Here is a 20,087-nt window from a genome sequence, read left to right as displayed (position 1 = left end):
CAACATCTGTATCAATGGCGGTCGAAGTATTTTGGGCGGGAGTTTGGGAGTATCATGCTTGCGAAACTCAGCATCAGGCTACATTGGTTGACCTCATTGTGATCAATCAATTTGAAGAAAGAAATGAAACAACAGGTTGAAACGGAGTGGGGAAACATGGTAGCCATAGATCTTGTTTCAAAGCCGCGACGGAAACCGACGGCGCTTTCTAAGCTGCTGATTATTCCAAAGCATTTAAGACGTCACAATGCAGAACCCTCATACGCATATTAGAGCTCATGCATATGCATAAGCCTAGCCTATAAATCAAATCTTATTGGTCACATACACATGGTTAGCAGATGTTAATGCGAAATGCTTGTGCTTCTAGTTCCGACAGTGCAGTAATATCTAATAAGTAATCTAACAATTTCACAACTACCTTATACACACAAGTGTAAAGGAATGAATAAGAATATGTACATATATATGAACCCAAGCCCCCCAAAAAAGCCTAAATTAAAATTATTATTGTGATGTTATACAATACATATAGCTCTGCCTAAGGCTATCTTAAAGCTTATACATACACTGAGTGTACAAAACATTAAGGACACCTGCTCTTTCCATGATCCCTTATTGATGTCACTTGTTAAATCCACTTCAAATCAGTGTAGATGAAGGGGAGGTGACTGGCTAAAGAAGGATTTTTAAGACTCAAGACAATAGAGCCATGGATTGTGTATGTGTGCTATTCAGAGGGTGAATGGGCAAGACAAACGATTTAAGTGCCTTCGAATGGCGTATGGTAGTAGTTGCCAGGCGCACCGGTTTGTGTCAGGAACTGCAACGCTGCTGGGGTTCACACACTCAACAGCTTCCCGTTCGGATTGAGAATGGCCCACCACCCAAAGGACATCCAGCCAACTTGAAAACTGTGGGAAGCATCGGATTCAACATGGGCCAGCATCCCTGTGGAACACTTGACACCTTGTAGAGTCCATGCCCGAATGAATTGAGGCTGTTCTGAGGGCAAAGGGGGGTGTGGGTTTACTATCGATGTTCCCGAATAGATTTCACTTGGTTTTCGATGTTGTGGCTTAACTGGGCTACTGTCCGTTACCAAATTAAGCACTGGGTAGCTTGCACGGACAGGGTTGGAGTCTGGCAGATAGTTTGAGCTGGTTAATGCGTGGAGTGAAATAAATTCTTATAAGCCCACACATTTCTACATGCAATCCCGCTGTAGCCTACAACCGGAGTAGCCTACCCGGCATGATTGAAAAAGAAACCATGGGAAAGCGCATCCTCCATTCCCTATTAGAGTGCATACGGATTACTTATCTTTTTTCCCCCCTGCCCCAGTTCCTGCCTAGCTGATAACGGCACCGTTCTAAATCAAAAACAATCATTCACGGTTAAAGTTGCCAAATAACTCTAAATCAAGCGTATAGGACATCCATGTACGCTCTCGCTCAATAATCGTTTGGGCAATATGTCCTTTCTATTTTATTCCGCTAAGATCAATTATATTCGTATAACTCTAAAATAATCTATAAAATAATGGTATGGGAATTATAAGCATTTCTTGTCTGCTCAATGAACCAGCCTAGGCTGCCATTCTATGCTATTCAGTCCTTCGGAAATACATTTAATTCATATCATGTTTCTTAATGGATTTATTGTGATGGTGTACATTAATAATCCACCGAGCGTCAATCTAAGGAACATCATTTTCAAAAATCCCTATAAAAATCGGTCAGTTTATGCTAGAGACATGTCTTTTTTGCATGGGCTGCATCTCAATCCATCCAATGGCCATCCGCATCTGCGGTGGAAGGTGGCCGAGCTACAGCGGTGTTTGTCGGACCATGAGACATCCCGAAAATCGGTCTTCTCACAAAAACATCTGTAGCGTCCGAACGGTATGTGTGTGTGTGTGTGTGTGTGTGTGTGTGCGTATGTGTGAGAGAGAGAGACAGAAAAAGCGTACGAGACATGTATTACATTAATATATTAGCAGCTGTTTAGTCCACCCTTGACAAAACAAGGGACAAAACCAAACTCTACAGTGGGGCGTCAATAGAGAAGGAAGGCCTTACCTGTCAAAGGTGCGGTTGAAAGGGGAAGACTTGGTGATGTTCAAGTCTCTGGTCAGATGCCAAAGCACAGAGAACTTCACATGGGCCTCAAGACGGACTTTCTGAGAAAACACACAGAAATCTTACATGACGTGTGTGGAACGTGCGTGTGTTGGAGCATATTCCTTCAGGCATGCAGACATCGTACAAGCGTACCGTGAAGCTGTGTGTGTTCCTATGTGTCTGACTGCATATACACTGCGCTGACCAACCTTGTCTCTGTGCATGAGCTGCTGGCTGATGACGTCCTCACAGGTGCTGGAGGAGGGCACCAGGTTATGGAGCTGGTAGAAGAGCTCCACGCTGCGCTGGTGGTGCTGAGGGGTCCCCTCCCCCAGCTGTCCCCACAGGATAAGGGCCACACTCTGGAGAGGTGAGGGGGAAGGAGGAGGGAGCTAGTGTTAGAGAGAGATCTACAGCTTCCAAGACGTATCATGGTGAGAAACAGAGAGATTTCTTAGGATAGGTTTATTACCATTTATCATGCTGAAAAACAGATTCATCAACATCAATTTCGACCATTTACCATGGTGAGCAATGGCAAAGATATACAAAGATTCTTCCATTTATCATGCTGAGCTACATTCTGTGTTCTCTGTACTGAACCACCTCTAAAAACACCTCAACCGTATCAGAGGCAAATAAGCCACACATCTCTTCCCTGTGACTTACCTTGAAGAAGTCCGTCTTCTCTGCGATGTACTTCAGGATCCCCTGCGTGAGTGGTGGCCTGATCACCACAGCAACGCGGCCCTGGCTGGGGCTCATGGGCTGGGTGGAGTCGGGGTTGCCGCCGGCGATGCTGCCCTCGGCGGTGACCATGGCGACAGACTGGGTGAGGCCCACCAGGTCCATGACCAGGGAGATGGCCACGCCCTGGACGCTGAAGTCACTGGCCAGGCAGCAGGCGTCCATCAGGGTCTGCAGCCACACGGCAGGACACATCTGCTCGCTGTCTGCAGGAGAGAATAGAAACGATACTGTATTGAGAGAAGGGGAGAAGACATACAACAGTAAATAGCTGTGGTCCAGATGTGCTCATCTAACACAAAGGGGAGAGACCATATGCTTAACATATGGAGAAGGGTATAGGATTATCATATCAAACTGAAATGTAGTTAAACGCTTCCCCAGCCATAGTGAAAATCTGTTAATCTGCACAGAGCCTGTACTGTAACTCAAACGTGGTCAGTCTGTCTGTCTGTCTTACCAGTCTGCTCCTTAGGCGGGGGCGTTGACTTGAGGTTGCCCTCGGCGATGTAGACAGGGAAGCTGGAGCACTCCAGGAAGAGCTGGCAGGCAGCAGTAAAGGCCGCCAGACACTCTCTTTGCCCCGGGACCTCAACCACATCACGCCCGTTGTGCTGGGCACCGCCCTCTGGTTCTGCTCGCACCACATCGCTCCTCTCGCCCCCAGCTCCCTCTACCATCCCCGGGGTGATGTAAAGGGTGACCAGGCGGGAGAGAAAGTGCTGGAAGTGCTCCAGGCAGCACTGCATGACGGGCTTGTCCTGCGGCTTGTTCTGGGAGGCTGGGAGGGAGCTGCTGCAGCCCATCTTGAGGGAAGGCAGAGCGGGTGCTGATTCCTCAGAGGCCTGGTACTGGACAAAGTCTGTGAAGCCACTCTCGGAGGAGCGACTGCTGTTGGGGTTCTCCCCTGTCTCAAACACCTCGCCGCTGGGGAGCTCCAGAGTAGAGGGCAAGGGCTGGGGAGAGAGAGCAGGAGAAGAGGTCAAACACAGACAGCAACAATACATATCAGGAGTGGAAACTAAAGGCGTCCGTGTTAAAAAAAGCTGGAATCTGAAAACAGTACCCTACAGTGAACAAATTGACCGTGTAACAAGGGCAGGGATCCTAATCATTCTAACCAGGCCTGTTTTAGGATGGTCAGCGGGGACCAAAGTGCATCAGGTCAAGATAAGAGTGCAGGTCTCTCAGGAAATTAGGAGGGAGAGGATTTCTAAGCACAGACACCCCCTGACAGACCCCCCCCCCCCACCTTGGGCACAGACAGGGAAGTGCACAGCTGTTGCCACAAACTGAATGGACTCCTCTACTACACCCTACATACAACTCCCTCCCTGCATCATGCCAGCCATCTTAGGACAGATCGACAGACAGCCCCACTCCCACATTGCCATGCCACAAGACAGCCCCAGGGCATTCCCAGCATGCAGTGCAGCAGGCTAAGGCTACACATTCTGGCGCCAGGACTCAGATGGCAAACTCCGTCCTGTAAATGTCCCCAGGAGGGTAGCTGGAGAACAGGAGGAAGGGAGAGGGGGGGGTGGATAGAGCGGAAGGGAGGGAAGGAAGCCTTCCACACCAATGGAGCAGACAGACCCAAGGGGAAACCATAGGGTAGGCTGATCCTCCTCGGAGAGAAAGAGGGGCTCAGCTGTTTGTTAGTTACCACTTGTGTGTGTCTCTATGTGCCCCCTTCCCCTGCACCTCTCCCATGCCTCTACCTTCAGCCTAGGATTCGGTCAGCTTTTAGTCAAGCCTTAATGAGCACTGAAACACTCTACCAGACCGCCAGGTAACAGACAGGGGGGGGGCAGTTCTAACACCTCTGTCTGGGGAGAGAGGGAGGGACAGTTCTCCAGCTACCCTCCAGTCCTGGAGCGGGGACCACCCAGCCAAATTGAGGGGGTAGAGGGGTGGGGGCCAGCTCTGGGACCAGGGGACACCATGAGGGCCTTGGATGGTTGTTTATGTTTTTGAGGGCGAGGGAAGCAGACCAAACTGCTGTCGTCTCTGCTAGGTCAACAACAGAGGAGCCCTGCTCTGATGATTTTATTTGGCATGAAGTGAAAGAAGTGACATTCGTGAACTATCAAAGGTAGTCAGTCATCAGCTTGGAACTGAAAGATGGACAAAGTTTGAATTTTCAAAGTGAGAATCAATGAACGTGGGTGTGTAGGGGGATGTATGTTTGCTTTTGAACGTAATTTGGTTCCATTTCATCTCCGCTGGACAAAGACAAAAGGCAAAAACCATTTAACCTTCGCATGGATTTCACATACTGTTCAGAGATAAAAAAGGAACCGTGTTCTTTTATGATCAACCAAACACTCAGAGACAATATGCTAAAGCAAACTGTGTTAAGGCAGGGAAAGAACTAGGACGACAACAGGATGCTTTCAGACTTGGCAGAGGTCATGATTGAAGCTCATTCATCACCACCAAAAGCTTTACAGGATCAAATGGAACTGGGTTAAAAGCGTAAGTCAGGATAGACAGTTGGTTATGTCATGAAAAGGTAGCCTATAGATTATCCTTATTACCTGGGAAATGTCTGCACAAAATATTGATTCATCATAAATCTAAGCATCTATTTTACATATAATTTACATATGCATACAATGATTTTTTTTTAAACTCACACATAAACAACAAAAGCTATAGAATGTGCTCTGGCTGTAACAACCAAAGTTAATCTAACTCCTATAGGTGTCCCGGGCTGGGGCACCATCTCAGTCCTTCTTACCCGCTTCTCCTCCTTAGCAGAGACTGTGGAGGCGAGGGGGCCTGTGGGCAGGGACAGCCCCAGGGGGGGCTGCACCTTGCTGAGGATCTTGGAGCAGAGGCGCAGGCAGTGGGTGAGCTCCCCAAGGCCCAGGGCTGGGAGGTGAGAGGTCAGGGCAGACACCATGCGCAGCAGCAGCTGGGGAAGGTGCTCCGTCTGGATCTCTATGTAGGTCTCCTGAAGGGAGGAGGAAGAGGAGGGTGAGAGGGCTCTGGAGAACAGTGGAGTCGCCACTCGCCTGGAGATGGAAATTAGATGCCTAGATTAATCTGGTACAATGTATCACATTACTTGATTTGTGTTTTAATTGTGAATAGTCCCTGTCCAATAAACTTAATAAAATCAATAGGCAGCATCAAGTATGTCTGAGAAAGCTCTTGTTGGAGATTGATGTAATTAAAATCCAATTCCGAATCTATTATTTATTATAATTAGTTATCAGTACAACGCTGTGTTGAGCCTCTCGAATCTTTAAAATAAGTCTACACATTAGAGAAATAATCTGTGGTTGTTTTGGACCCAGTACCGCGTCCAACGAGTTGGGGGGGGGGGGGGGTACCCCCGCCCCAAGGAGGGAAATGGGGATACCTAGTTAGTCAGTTATATAACTGAATGCAAAAAAACTGAAATGTGTCTGAATACTATGTCAATGAGATATATTTCTGTATTTCATTTTCAATAAATGTGCAACACATTCTATGAACATGTTTTCACTTTGTCATTATGGGGTATTGTGAGTAAACAGGTGAGAGGGAAAAAAAATGATTTAATCCATTTTGAATTCAGGCTGTAAACAACAAAATGTAGAATAAGTCAAGGGGTGTGAATACTTTCTGAAGGCACTGTACATCATTCCATCAAGACAAAAAATGAAGGCAAGGCAAAAAACGGTTACATGTCTTTCTTTTTTTGTTTGCCTGCTGCATCTCAGGCTCTGTAGTCACGCCGTTTCTCTTTATCAGAACCCAACCGTTCTTACCTTTTAACAGTACTAAGCATGTGCTTGTAGGACTTAAAATGTTGAAACTTTAAATGTATAGTGCCTTCAGAAAGCATTCACACCCCTTTTTCCCACATTTCGTTGCGTTACAGCCTGCATTGAGATTGTGTCACCGGCTAGGACTAGGGAGGTCTTTTTGTTCATAAAAATAAATGGAATATGGCTAAGCACAGGCAAAATCCAAGAGGAAAGCCTGGTTCGGTCTGCTTTTAGAAATGTTTACAAATCGGTTCAAAATGAAACGCTGAAATGTCTTGAGTCAATAAGTATTCAACCCTCTTGTTATGGCAAGCTTAAATAAATTTAGGAGTACAAATATGCTTAACAAGTCACATAAATTGAATGGACTCACCGTGTTCAATAAGTGTTTAACATGCTTTTTAAACGACTACCCCATCTCTGTACAATTATCACACAATTATCTAAGGTCCCTCAGTCCAGCAGTGAATTTCACGCACAGATTCAACCACAAAGACCAGGGAGGTTTTCCAATGGTTTGCCCAGAAAGACACCTATTGGTAGATGGGTAAAAAAAAAAAACATTGACATTCGAATATCCCTTTGAGAATTATTCATTTTACACTCACTACAAAGATACAGGTGCTCTTCCCAAATCAGTTGCCAGAGGGGAAGGAAAACCCTCAGGGATATTACCATGAGGCTAATGGTGATTTTAAAACAGTTACAGAGTTTAATGGCTGTGACAGGAGATCACGGAGTGCGGCTCTAACACGAACATAAATCCAAAATACTAAAAGCTTGTACAAAACGTAAATATTCCAAAGCATGCATCCTATTTTCAATAAGGCACTAGTAATACTGCAAGAAATGAACTTTTTGGTCCTGAATACAAAAGCATCATGTTGGGGCAAATCCAACACAACCCATCACCGAATACCACTCTTCATATTTTCAAGCATGGTAGCGGCTGCATCATGTTATGGACTAGTGAGTTTTTGGGGGGGGGGATAAAAAATAAACAGAACATAGCTAGGCACAGGCAAAATCCTTGAGGAAAACCTTGTTCAGTCTGCTTTCCAACGGACACTGGAAGACAAATTCCCCTTTCAGCAGGACAATAACCTAAAACACAAGGCCAAATATACAATGGAGTTGCTGACCAAGACAACATTGAATGTTCCTGAGAGGCCTAGTTACAGTTTTGACTTAAATCTGCTAGAAGATCTATGGCAAGACTTGAAAATGGCTGTCTAGCAATGATCAACAACCAAGTTGACAAAGCTTGAAGAATTTTTTTAAGAATAAGGTGCAAATATTGTACAATACAGTTGTGCAAAGCTTACCCAGAAAGACACACAGCTATAGTCGCAGCCAAAGGTGATTCTAACATGTATTGACGCAGGGGATCTAATCAAGATATATTATTGTTTTATTTTCCATTTAAAAAATGAATTCGACTTTGACATGAGTATTTTGTGTTGATCGTTGACAAAAGAATTACAACCAAATCCAAAAGTCAAGGGGTGAGAATACTTTCTGAAAGCATTGTATTTTATGAGGGTAGTACACGATATGACGCGTTGTTTTAGAAAAAGACATCAGAGGCTGTCAAAGTTTAAGAGGTTAGACCCTTTGAAAAATATAACCACCCACTAAAATATTTAATCATGAGCAGGCTCCCTCAAATCATTGTCATTTTACATTGCACCTTTTCCTTGAATGTTGTAAATGGGCATTTTCTTTACAAATGACATTTTAAAAAAGTAATGCTAAAAGAAAAAAGAACAATGGGCAAATGAAGAATAAACAAACGTGAAATGTTCAAAAAGCCACTTCTTAAAATATGTGAGCAATGGGAGCATATTATTCTGTGCATGCAGGACAATGACACACTAGGCTGAAATGTCATTTTCACAACCCCCCCCCCCACAAACTATGAATATATATACAGTATATTCCCAGAAAAAAAAATCGCTTATCTATTGGACTAGGTAGAAATTCCACCATATTCCAAATAATACAGGCCTATTTCACTCACTCTGGAGTACAATAACCATATTCAAAACCAGAAAAATAACAGAAATTAAAAATTGGCTTTAGGAATGTTGCTGGGACGTTGCTAGAATGTTACCCAAGCCATATTAAACCAGGCAGGCGGGATGAAGGGTGAAGAAGCAGGAGACAGGAGTACTTTACCTGGCAGATTACCCTCATGCTTCTAGTAGGCTTCAAGGAAAGAGAGCAGATAGATTGAACAGACAGGAGCAAGCAGAGCATAGGCCAGAGGACACTTTGTATGCAGAACATACCCACGCACAGAATCATCTGCACGCACGCACACCTGCGCACGGCCGCAAGCAATCACACACAGACACAGACAGTAATACAGGTGTCAGGGGCTTTCCAACCTACTCTGAATGGAAATGAAGAGAAGCATTCTCTCTACTAGAAGATGCAATGACAATAAAGAAGACAGGCAGGTCTACAACCTGTTAATGCATTGCACGCACGCACACACACACACACACACATACATAAAAAGACAGCACACACCATAAGGGATTGCCATGAGCACTCACATTCAGAAACTTAGTCTTATAGTCTTATAATTAGGAAATATTCTATTGTATGAGTGCTGATATTTCAATGGCTGTTGTTCTGTTTTGAGAGACTATAGTATGAGTGAGAAAGGAAGGCGGGGTGAGAAGTGTGTGTGTGTGTGTCTCACCAAGGACACAATGTCCAGTAGGAAGTCCACCAGCTGACAGAACTCCACCAATGAGAGCCCTGAGGACTCTGTGCTCCCAGCATTCCCTGGTTCATTTTCTGCCTTCCTACAAGATGGACAGAGTGACCCGTTTACATCAAACTCAGCTCTCCCATTTACAAACACAAAACAGGATGGTGTTCATCCCGCAACAAAAAAACTGAGTAAAACTTGTCCAATAAGAAATGCTTAACTTTATTGTCTGTTGCAAAACATTTTGCTACGGTGTGGCCTAATGAACACCGACTCGGGTTCTATGTCGCTATCTTACCACGTCAGCATACACACATGGAGCAGCACATACACACAGACCTGCAGCAGTCCTCCAACCAGCGAGCGATGTAGTCCCACATGTAGTACGGCTCAAAAGAGTTGAAGAGGAGATTGGCCGTTTTGATAAGTTCTGCAGTTTTCTTGTTCTCCCGCAGTTTGCTGAGGGAAACGATCAATGCGACCCTTAGCTTACAATAGTTATTAAAGCTTTGGCTTTTTTTCATGTGTTTAGTGTTACACACACACACACACACACACACACACACACACACACACACACACACACACACACACACACACACACACACACACACAACAGCTGGCCAACCTGCTGAGATGAGCATGGTCCTTGCTGAACGGGTGGTGGTTCTGCAGGTTCAGCTCTGCTCGGCACTGTGTGTGTAATGTCCTGAACACCTCGATCAGCACGTCCTCCAGGATGGCTGGTCCTGGAACACACAGGATTACAAATCAGTCACTGATCATGTCCATTTACAAATGTATCTGGAACAGACAAAGGGAAAGAGGGTCATTAGGCACCAAATGGAAGGAAATGGACTGAAACGGGGAGGGACTACCCTGATTTGTCCAATAAGAAGTGTTAATTTTAGTTGTCCGCTGTGAAATGTTTTGTTATGATGTTCCCTACTGAACACAGCCCAGTAGTGATATGTGGGTCACTATGATCAAAATGTTGTGTGTGTTCTATTCAGTGTGTAACAGTGACATGAATGATATGTGTTGCGTTGATCTGATGGGTGTAGTAATATACCGTACCGAGTTCAGGTTTGTCCAGCAGGCTGATGAGAATGCGGAAAGGCTTGAGGTCATGCATCAGGACGCTCTCCTCCTCCCCGCCTCGGGCCTTCCCTTGCAGGATCCCCACCATTGCCTGCACACACACGGTCAAAACTTCTGGATCAAAATGCATTCAAAAAAATACGGAACGACCAAAACAACTCCCGAGACAGACTGCAGAACATGGACTCAGCTGGTTAGCTATCTAGTTTCTGGTTGGGATTACATTTTGGGGTTAGGGCCGGGGGACATTTTCCACAGCAAGTCTTCTTTTTGTCCTTCAGTGTGTGTGTGTGTGTGTGTGTGTGTGTGTGTGTGTGTGTGTGTGTGTGTGTGTGTGTGTGTGTGTGTGTGTGTGTGTGTGTGTGTGTGTGACGCCTCGTCTAACACAGAAGCGGATGGGGCACACGGAACAGACGGTCCCTGCAGTAGCCCCATTTCCCAGCGGGGGGAGACGCAACAAGTGTCCATGAACAGATGGCAGATGAACAAATTAAAGCCCTGGTCTGTCTGTCCCAACCCCTGGAGTAACAGGACACATCACATGTAGGCCCCTGCCGTCATAAGAGCCAATGCTGTTGGAGCGTGACACTACATTACAAGGGGGAATAGTGTGTGATCGTTGCCCAGGCATGGAGCAGAGTTTGGGAGAGCTTCAAAGGGAAGGCCCCTGGGAATAGGAGGGGTGTGGAAGTAAGGGGCTACAGGCATTACAAGCAAACCCCTAAGGGTGTGTGTGTGTAGGTGGGGGGGGGGTAGTTTAGAGATTGAAAAGGGGGCACAGGGGGGGGAGCAGTAGGGGTCTGAATTTCACCTGCTGAAAAAAGTAAGGCATTTACCTTGCTCCCTTTCAGAAGACCCACTCAAACTTTGAGGTCTTTGAAAATAATAATTTATGCAAATAACTGTGTGTGTGTGTGTGTAGGTGTGGGCGGGTGGGTTTGTGTGTGAGAGAGTGTGTAGGTGGGTGGGTTTGTGTGCGTACAAGTCGTACCTGGACCAGCATGTCCTTGGAGTAGGTATTGAAATAGTGGGTAGCGTGGTCCTCAGGGTTGCTCTGTCGAGAGCTGCGAGGGCCTGTCCTCACACCATTGTTGTCAAAGCCTAGGAGTACAGGACACACACACACACACACACACACACACACACACACACACACACACACACACACACACACACACACACACACACACACAATATGACGAAAGACAATGGAAAAGAGGGTGGGGTGAGATTGAGTTACCAGTCATTTAGCAAACAAACAAGCTTTTCTGAGTGTAAAAACATGAGCCCTGCTCAGCCAAGCAGACACTTACCAGCATTTTTGATCCACAGCGAGTAAGACGCAAATAAGACAAAACAAAGTAGGGCAATAAGCACTGGGATATATGACGACAAGACATGTTACTGCACAAGACATATGACCAGATGATCATTCAAACAGGCAAAGTCCAACAGCTCAACTATACGAAGTTGTACAGAACGCATGCAGTGGTATGTATGTGTGCATGTGCTTGTTTGTGCATGTGTACCATTTGACCGGCAGCACTTTAATTTACCGGAAATATACTAGACCAATATGCATTGGGTGCATGACCTGATTAGGGCTTCCACCCACGGTGATCTTGCATGACATAAATCACATTTTGATTATGGTATTTCATAATAATTCCAAATCCCCCCAGACTTGACTGCCCTTGACCAGCACTAAAACATCCTGTGGCGTTCTGCTTTTAGCATCGAATAGCCCCCGCGATATGCAACTTTTCAGGGAAGTCAGGAACCAATATACTCAGTCAGTTAGGAAAGCAAAGGCTAGCTTTTTCAAACAGAAATTTGCTTCCTGTAGCACTAATTCCAAAACGTTTTGGGACACTGTAAAGTCCATGGAGAATAAGAGCACCTCCTCCCAGCTGACTACTGCACTGAGGATAGAAAACACTGTCACCACCGATAAATCTACGATAATCGATAATTGCAATAAGCATTTGTCCACTGCTGGCCATGCTTTCCACCTGGCTACCCCTACCCTGGCCAACATCTCAGCCCCCCCCCCCCCCCCCCCCCGCTTCTCCTTCACCCAAAACCAGACAGCTGATGTTCTGAAAGAGCTGCAAAATCTGGATCCTTACAAATCAGCTGGGCTAGACAATCTGGACCCTCTTTCTAAAATGATCCGCCGAAATTGTTGCAACCCCTATTACTAGCCTACTCAACCTCTCTTTCGTATCGTCTGAGATCCCCAAAGATTGGAAAGCTGCCGCGATCATCCCCCTCTTCAAAGGGGGAGACACTCTAGACCCAAACTGTTACAGACCTATATCCATCCTGCCCTGCCTTTATAAAATCTTTGAAATCCAAGTTAATAAACAGATCACTGACCATTTGGAATCCTACCGTACCTTCTCCACTATGCAATCTGGTTTCCGAGCTGGTCATGGGTGCACCTCAGCCACGGTCAAGGTCCCAAACAATATCATAACCGCCATCAATAAAAGACAGTACTGTGCAGCCGTCTTCATCGACCTGGCCAAGGCTTCCGACTCTGTCAATCACTGCATTCTTATCGGAAGACTCAATAGCCTTGGCTTCTCAAATGACTGCCTCGCCTGGTTCACCAACTACTTCTCAGATAGAGTTATGTGTCTCAAATTGGAGGGCCTGTTGTCCGGACCTCTAGCGGTCTCCTATGGGGGTGCCACAGGTTTCAATTCTCGGGCCGACTCTTTTCTCTGTATATATCAATGATGGCGCTCTTGCTGCTGGTGATTCTCTGATCCACCTCTACGCAGACGACACCATTCTGTATACATCTAGCCCTTCTTTTGACACTGTGTTAACAAACCTCCAAACGAGCTTCAATGCTATACAACACTCCTTCCATAGCCTCCAACTGCTTTTAAATGCTAGTAAAACTAAGTGCATGCTCCTCAACAGATTGCTGCAAGGCACCCTCCTGCCCGACTAGCATCACTACTCTGGACGGTTCTGACCTAGAATATGTGGACAACTACAAATACCTAGGTGTCTGGTTAGACTGTAAACTCTCCTTCCAGACTCACATTAAGCATCTCCAATCCAAAATTAAATCTAGAATCGGCTTCCTATTTCGCAACAAAGCCTCCTTCACTCATGCCGCCAAACATACCCTCGTAAAACTGACTATCCCACCGATCCTTGACTTCGGCGATGTCATCTACAAAATAACCCCCAACACTCTACTCAGCAAACTGTATGTAGTCTATCACAGTACCATCCGTTTTGTCACCAAAGCCCCATATTCTACCCACCACTGGGACCTGTATGCTCTCGTTGCCTCACCGTCACTACATATCCGTTGCCAAACCCACTGGCTCCAGGTCATCTATAAGTCTTTGCTAGGTAAAGCCCCGCCTTAGCTCAGCTCACTGGTCACCATAGCAACACCCACCCGTAGCACACGCTCCAGCAGGTACATTTCACTGGTCATCCCCAAAGCAAACATCTCCTTTGGCCGCCTTTCCTTCCAGTTCCCCGCTTCCAATGACTGGAACAAATTGTAAAAGTCACTGAAGCTGGAGACTTATATCTCCCTCACTAACTTTAAGCATCAGCTGTCAGAGCAGCTTGCACCTGTACACAGCCATCTGTAAATAGCCCATCCAACTACCTCATCCCCATATTGTTATATATTTTTTCTCCTTTGCACCCCAGTATCTCTACTTGCACATCATCTTCTGCACATCTATCACTCCAGTGTGAATGCTAAATTGTAGTTATTTCGCCACTATGGCCTATTTATTGCCTTACCTCCCTAATCTTACTACATTTGCACACACTGTATATAGATTTTTCTTTTTCGATTGTGTTATTGACTATACGCTTGTTTATCCCGTGTGTAACTCTGTGTTGTTTGTGTCGCACTGCTTTGCTTTATCTTGGCCAGGTCGCAGTTGTAAATGAGAACTTGTTCTCAACTGGCCTACCTGGTTAAATAAAGGTGAAATAAATCAATTAAAAACAACATGCAAGACGAGGACGCAACAACGTTCTCACCAAATTCTGATGTGCACTTTGAAGATGTTAGAATAACTGTCCATATTTACTTTTCCCCAGGCCAACAAGACGAGCGAGTGACGAACAGCAAAATCACTAGCCTGTGTCAATCTACTATCCCCCATAGTACAAAAGTTGACCTATTCTATTGGTCATCTTGTCGTTCTGTGCGAGAAAGAAATAACCTATTCCAAACAGACTCTGGGACTGTTGTGGGACGATAGATCCTAAATTCATACAACCGGTAGGCCAAGGCTACGTTAAAAAAAAAAGTTAAAAAGCAATGATTCAATGATTATTTCTTCGCGTTATAAGCGCAGCATTGCGCACAAGGCAGTAGGTTAGGCGTGAATGTTCGTTCCATGACGCAATTAGTGGGAAAACACAGTTGTCGAAAGCACACCCCACATTCTAGTGGTTTCATGTGACAGGGAGAGATCTACCTTTAACAACTGGACAACGAAAGAAAGTTGAAAACACCTGCTCTTTCCATGACAGACTAACCAGGTGAATCCAGGTGAAGGCTATGATTCCTTATTGATGTCGCTTGTTAAATCCACTTCAAATCAGTGTCGATGAAGGGGAGGAGACAGGTTAAAGAAGGATTTTTAAGCCTTGAGACACAGATTGTGTGTGTGCCATTCAGAGGGTGAACGGGGCAAGACAAAAGATTGAAGTGCCTTTGAACAGGGTATGGTGGTAGGTGCCAGGCGCACCGGTTTGTGTCAAGAACTGCAACGATGCTGGGTTCTCACACTCAACAGTTTCCCGTGTGTATCAAGAATGGTCCACCAGCCAAACGACATCCAGCCAACTTGACACAACTCATTGCAAATTGGTGTGACACACTGATGAAGCCTGCCTTCCATTGTCTATGCCTTTGCTGTTTGAGATGCAGCAGCTACCGCACTGTCTGACAGATTCTCCACTAAAAGGCTCTATATCTGTATGCTGTACGCATGATATGAATAGGATACATAACAAATATACGTGTACACATGCCAATTTAATTCCACTAAATTATGCAAATTAACGTTTGACCAATAAGCCTGACCAGTGAAATGTATTTACATAGACTGGTATTTCCATCATTGAATGGGCTAAAAAGCATTATTTCACAATGGGATTTTTTTCCTTCTTCTCCTGGACAATTGGCCGGGGTCAATTTTATTCATCGGATTTTCAACAACCAAAAAATGTCTGCCAAAAGCCAGCTATTACCGGCTAACGGAGACCATTGTGTGCATGAGTGTGTCTTTTACCCAGCAGCCAGGCGTATAGTCTGCGGTTGAGTGACATGTCCCTCCTCAGAACCACGTGCAGCGCTGCAGAGAGGATCCGAATCATGTCTGGACTGGTGGCCTGGAACAGCAACACACACAACAAAAAGAAGGAAATAATAGCTACGGTCAGATGAGTTCTTAATTAGAAGGATGGCGTAATTTGGGCTGTTTGGGCTCTGAGGCACATTGTGCTTCGATGATTGAATGGAGAGGTGAACGGCCAAACAAGCATCCACTGAGTCACGGTATGCTCTCTCTCCCTCGAACTGGATGTCGAATAGCCTCATCATCAAGAATAGCCAGTTTCCAAAAGTGCTGTGACTGCTGTCTTGTGTGCTGAGCAGTGCTGACAGAGTTGCGCAGATCTGTCCTTACCTGACTCATGTGAAATGGGAAGCAGAAGAGGATCAGGTCCAGGGTGCTCCTCTGGACCAGAACACTGGAGTCCTGCACCGATGTGCTGACTGCCTCCACCTGCAGCGTGCGACACAACACACAGGGTTAAATCAAGCCCCCTTTACATCTATCTAATGTACTGCAAATAAATGAGTGAATATGTAGAATTTCAGAACAACCAGACTAGGTTGACTCCTATTGCAATTTCTGCTTGTTCTTTTTCCTCAGGAAAACATTTGGGACCAAAGTGTTTTCTGTTTTTTTTATTAGGAAAAACTCCTGGCCCTACTCAATACAAGTTCACATGACTTAATTTCTCAGTCTGCATCATGAATACACTACTAATGATTTCTACATGTTCCACAAACACAGACACTTCAAGCTCTACTTGGTGTGTGTGTGTGTGTGTGTGTGTGTGTGTGTGTGTGTGTGTGTGTGTGTGTGTGTGTGTGTGTGTGTGTGTGTGTGTGTGTGTGTGTGTGTGTGTGTGTGTGTGTGTGTGTGTGTGTGTGTGTGTGTGTGTGTGTGTGACGCCTCGTCTAACACAGAAGCGGATGGGGCACACGTAAAACTTGGGGGGTTGGGATAAAGGAAAAAGATAAGGGTGTCTGAAAACGATTCATCTTTTCGTGTACCATGAGCTCGATGTCGCTGCCCATGACGTAGAGCTGGTCCTCCATGGAGAGTTTGCGGTTGAGGTGCAGCAGAACAAAAGTGACCCCGGGCAGACGCACGGCGGGGCTGGTCAGGATGCTGCCCCACAGAGCGCTGTAGAAGGCCGACTGCTCCACCGCCGCAGCCACCTTCTCCAGCAACGTGTTGGTCCTGGAGAGGATTGCATTGAATTGAAATAAATGAATTTGGGTTGCATACATTGACAAGACAATTGAATCCCAGATGATTGAATTGTTACTAAGGTTGATTCTGACTGAATATATATATATTATTATTTTTGTTCTAGTAATTAGCAATTCACTTCATTCAATGACATCCATTTCTCTTCTCCGGCCTTCCATCTCTTACCTATCATAGTATTCAGAGCCCTCCTCCAGACCTGGTAGTACCCCAGTCAGCAGCCCCTGCAGGCCAGGTTTGAGGGTCTTTCCCAGGGGCAGGTAGTAGGTCTCATACAGGCCCAGCAGCACCGGCTTCACAGACATAGCAGCATTGGAGAGTAGAGGGAACAGCCCAGAGCTGAAACAGAAAGCAGGGGACAGGTTTTAGGCGGTGGGGTAATAGAGTAAAGGGGAAATTATAGAGTCGATAGGTCAACTGGAGAAAAATAACTATTGAACAAAATCCACATGCATCATTTTTATTCTCTTACTAGTTCAAAGGAGATGGATTGAGGGTAAGGCCCTGCGATAGACTAGCGTTCTGTTCAGGGGGTGTACTTGTACATCAAGCTGCCTCACGCTATAAAAACAAGAGAAACAGGCTCCTGCCCTATGGACCATTCTGGCTTGGACAAGGCTTATTTACTTACTTTGCTAGTTCAAATTCAGTTTATGACATGTTTGCCAGTTACAATAAAGCTACTGTACTTCTCTACTACTACTACTGTCCTGAACAAGTGTTGACATCCCGTAGCCTAGTTGGTACCTGTAGAGGAAGAGGTCTTTGGCCAGCCTCTTGGGCCCTATGATCTTGAAGATAATCTCGTAGGTCTCCAGGGCCTTGCGGTGCACCCCGCTGGGCAGAGCTGGGTGGAGGCATTGAGCCAGACGCTTGCCTATCGTCAGCTTCTTGGGCACCACCTGGTACTTGGCATTGCTTTGCAATACCTGAGAAACAGATTCAAACATCAGACGTGGGGTACCAGAGGCCAATCTACATCTTTCCACAATAGCTGGCAGGGGGGGGAAATGCATTTAGTGCATTAGAGACTATGCAGATCCAGTTTAATTGCTGATGTGTTCATTGTGTTCATTCCAACCCAAAATGTACATATGTGAAATATCCAAACAGGTAAATGTTTGTGGTCGTTACCTTGTTGAGTTTGCCGAGTGCAGAGATGAGGTCTGCCCATTCGCTGGAGTACTCAAAATTCTTGAGGGCTTTGTCCACCGCCGCCACATAATTCCTGTACTTGGAGTCACTGAGCAGCTCCACTTCCTCTGCATTCATCCTCCTGGGTGGTTATTCTGCTACTTGCCAACACCAGGCTCACATACACACATCACACCTGGAGTGAATGAGTAAGGGGGGGATATCATTACTCTGAGTCATAGTGAGTGATTAATCAGAACTTTACATATGGAAGCATTCGTCTCAAACTACATGCGTCCTTAATGTGCAGGCCAGTGCCAGTCAATCTGTCAGAATGAGAGTTACAGAGGAGAAGCACATGGGTTGATGATGGTGCACAGATGGAGCTGTTTATTGACCAGTCATGTACAAATGACAAATGTTTATTAGGAGCAAAGTCTGACAGATTACAAGAATTTGATAAGGTTAAATGTTGGTATGTGAAGATAGTGCTAAATCTTTGGTGTCTTCTTCCAGACATGTCTTAGTGAAACAGATGCCTTAGGGATGGGAGAGGTAGATAGATGTGCTTCAACAGACAATATAGAAGTCAAGTGAACAAAAAGAGCTGAACAGAGAGATGTACATGAGAGGGTTGGGTTCCAACTACAATCAAATCTCATTTTATTTGTCACACACTTCGTAGACAACAGGTGTAGACTAACAGTGAAATGCTTAGTTCCAACAAAGCAGAGTTAAAGATAAAACAAATAATAATAATATATAAATAGTGGCACAGTGAACAGCAAATAAAAATGATGAGTAAAAATAACATGCCTATATAGGGAGTACAAATACAATGTCATCCTTTCACCAAAAACTGATTTTTCATGGATTTTCTATCCAAGGCAGAAACCTAAACTCCTCCCACTTGGTAATCAAGGAAGGGACAGACCTGCGTGGTACAGTACATGCACCACATGACAGCCCTGCCCAGTGCCTCACAATGAAATGTGTTCTTGGTGGGGTGGGCGACACAGGAAACTAAATGACAGCCCTGGCCTTTGTTGTTGCAGCTAGATGGATCTGTAGCTAGTTGTCAAGAGTTGAAATATTTGTCAAGAGACAGCCTAATTGTATAACGACACACCAACTAGATATACTGACAATAACAATATGACATGCAAATTATAAAACGCGTGATCAAACTAGCTAGCAAGTCACCTATTTAAAAAGATGGATACCAAAAAAATATTAATTTCTAAAGCTAACAACGTTAAACACTTATCAAGGCATCTGACTCAACTCGCAACCAAACATGAATGACATCACCTATCGCCATAAGTAATGCGTGGTCAACAATACCGAAACCTGCCCTCCATGTAAATGTGCTAGCTTGCTAACTCAGTCAAGGCAGGGCTACAACACCCAGGTGGCTACAATAGTACCAAGTAGCTTAGATGTAACGTTACAGCCTGACTAACTCCCAATGTTGTGTCCCAAAACTAGCATAGCAACGACTGTCTGTTATTTATCGGCCGCGACAGTCGACGATAAATGCTTACCGTTAGAAGGATATTTGTAAACCACTGTCACTAAATTATGTCTCCCGTTTGACGAATTAAAAAACAATTATGCCTTCGCTAATTGGCTCAGTGCGAATGTATCCTTGATAGCTATGTCCGTATTATTGATGATGTTGTTGCTGCCGGGCCCCCGGCGTCGACTCGGTTAAACCGTGTCACTTGTCTTGTAAGCATACAACGCTCACGGGTTAAATAATAAGTGTATCCTACATATTTTAAGATAGAGATGTCTTTGCCTTTGGTTGAAAAACAAACCAACATCAAAACCACACCTGCCCTACGTTCAGGTTCACAAAGCCAAACAATCCCGTTTACAGTTGTCCCAGACTGCATTGCAGATTGCGGCACGTCTACTTCATTTGTCCGAC

The 20,087-nt window shown here is 45.2% G+C and overlaps 1 protein-coding gene across 6 annotated transcripts in view; it reads right to left on the bottom strand.

Moving 5' to 3' along the window:
• LOC129837284 (protein dopey-1-like) overlaps positions 1-20,067 on the bottom strand; it is a 38,570-nt gene extending 18,503 nt beyond the window's left edge. Inside the window, exons 1-18 of one of the 6 annotated variants that reach the window (XM_055903311.1) lie at positions 19,699-20,067; positions 18,155-18,350; positions 17,768-17,949; positions 17,189-17,359; positions 16,801-16,990; positions 16,145-16,243; positions 15,749-15,848; positions 11,446-11,555; positions 10,431-10,545; positions 9,982-10,102; positions 9,693-9,812; positions 9,342-9,447; positions 8,810-8,839; positions 5,614-5,829; positions 3,331-3,826; positions 2,793-3,100; positions 2,333-2,485; positions 2,082-2,182 (exon numbers count right to left, since the gene is read on the bottom strand). In XM_055903311.1, coding sequence (XP_055759286.1) covers positions 2,082-2,182; positions 2,333-2,485; positions 2,793-3,100; positions 3,331-3,826; positions 5,614-5,829; positions 8,810-8,839; positions 9,342-9,447; positions 9,693-9,812; positions 9,982-10,102; positions 10,431-10,545; positions 11,446-11,555; positions 15,749-15,848; positions 16,145-16,243; positions 16,801-16,990; positions 17,189-17,359; positions 17,768-17,949; positions 18,155-18,292 — 2,756 coding nt within the window. In that variant the 5' untranslated portion in view covers positions 18,293-18,350; positions 19,699-20,067. The remainder of the gene's footprint in view (positions 1-2,081; positions 2,183-2,332; positions 2,486-2,792; positions 3,101-3,330; positions 3,827-5,613; positions 5,830-8,809; positions 8,840-9,341; positions 9,448-9,692; positions 9,813-9,981; positions 10,103-10,430; positions 10,546-11,445; positions 11,556-15,748; positions 15,849-16,144; positions 16,244-16,800; positions 16,991-17,188; positions 17,360-17,767; positions 17,950-18,154; positions 18,351-19,698) is intronic. The other 5 variants (XM_055903312.1, XM_055903313.1, XM_055903315.1 and 2 more) reach the window with 5 other exon arrangements.
• Positions 20,068-20,087: the final 20 nt, after the last annotated feature.

The sequence above is a fragment of the Salvelinus fontinalis genome, chromosome 38 (genome assembly GCF_029448725.1).
Source record: "Salvelinus fontinalis isolate EN_2023a chromosome 38, ASM2944872v1, whole genome shotgun sequence".
Taxonomy (NCBI): Eukaryota; Metazoa; Chordata; class Actinopteri; order Salmoniformes; family Salmonidae; genus Salvelinus; species Salvelinus fontinalis.
The sequence above is the reverse complement of the archived record's forward strand: the minus strand, read 5'-3'. Positions and strand labels throughout refer to the sequence as shown.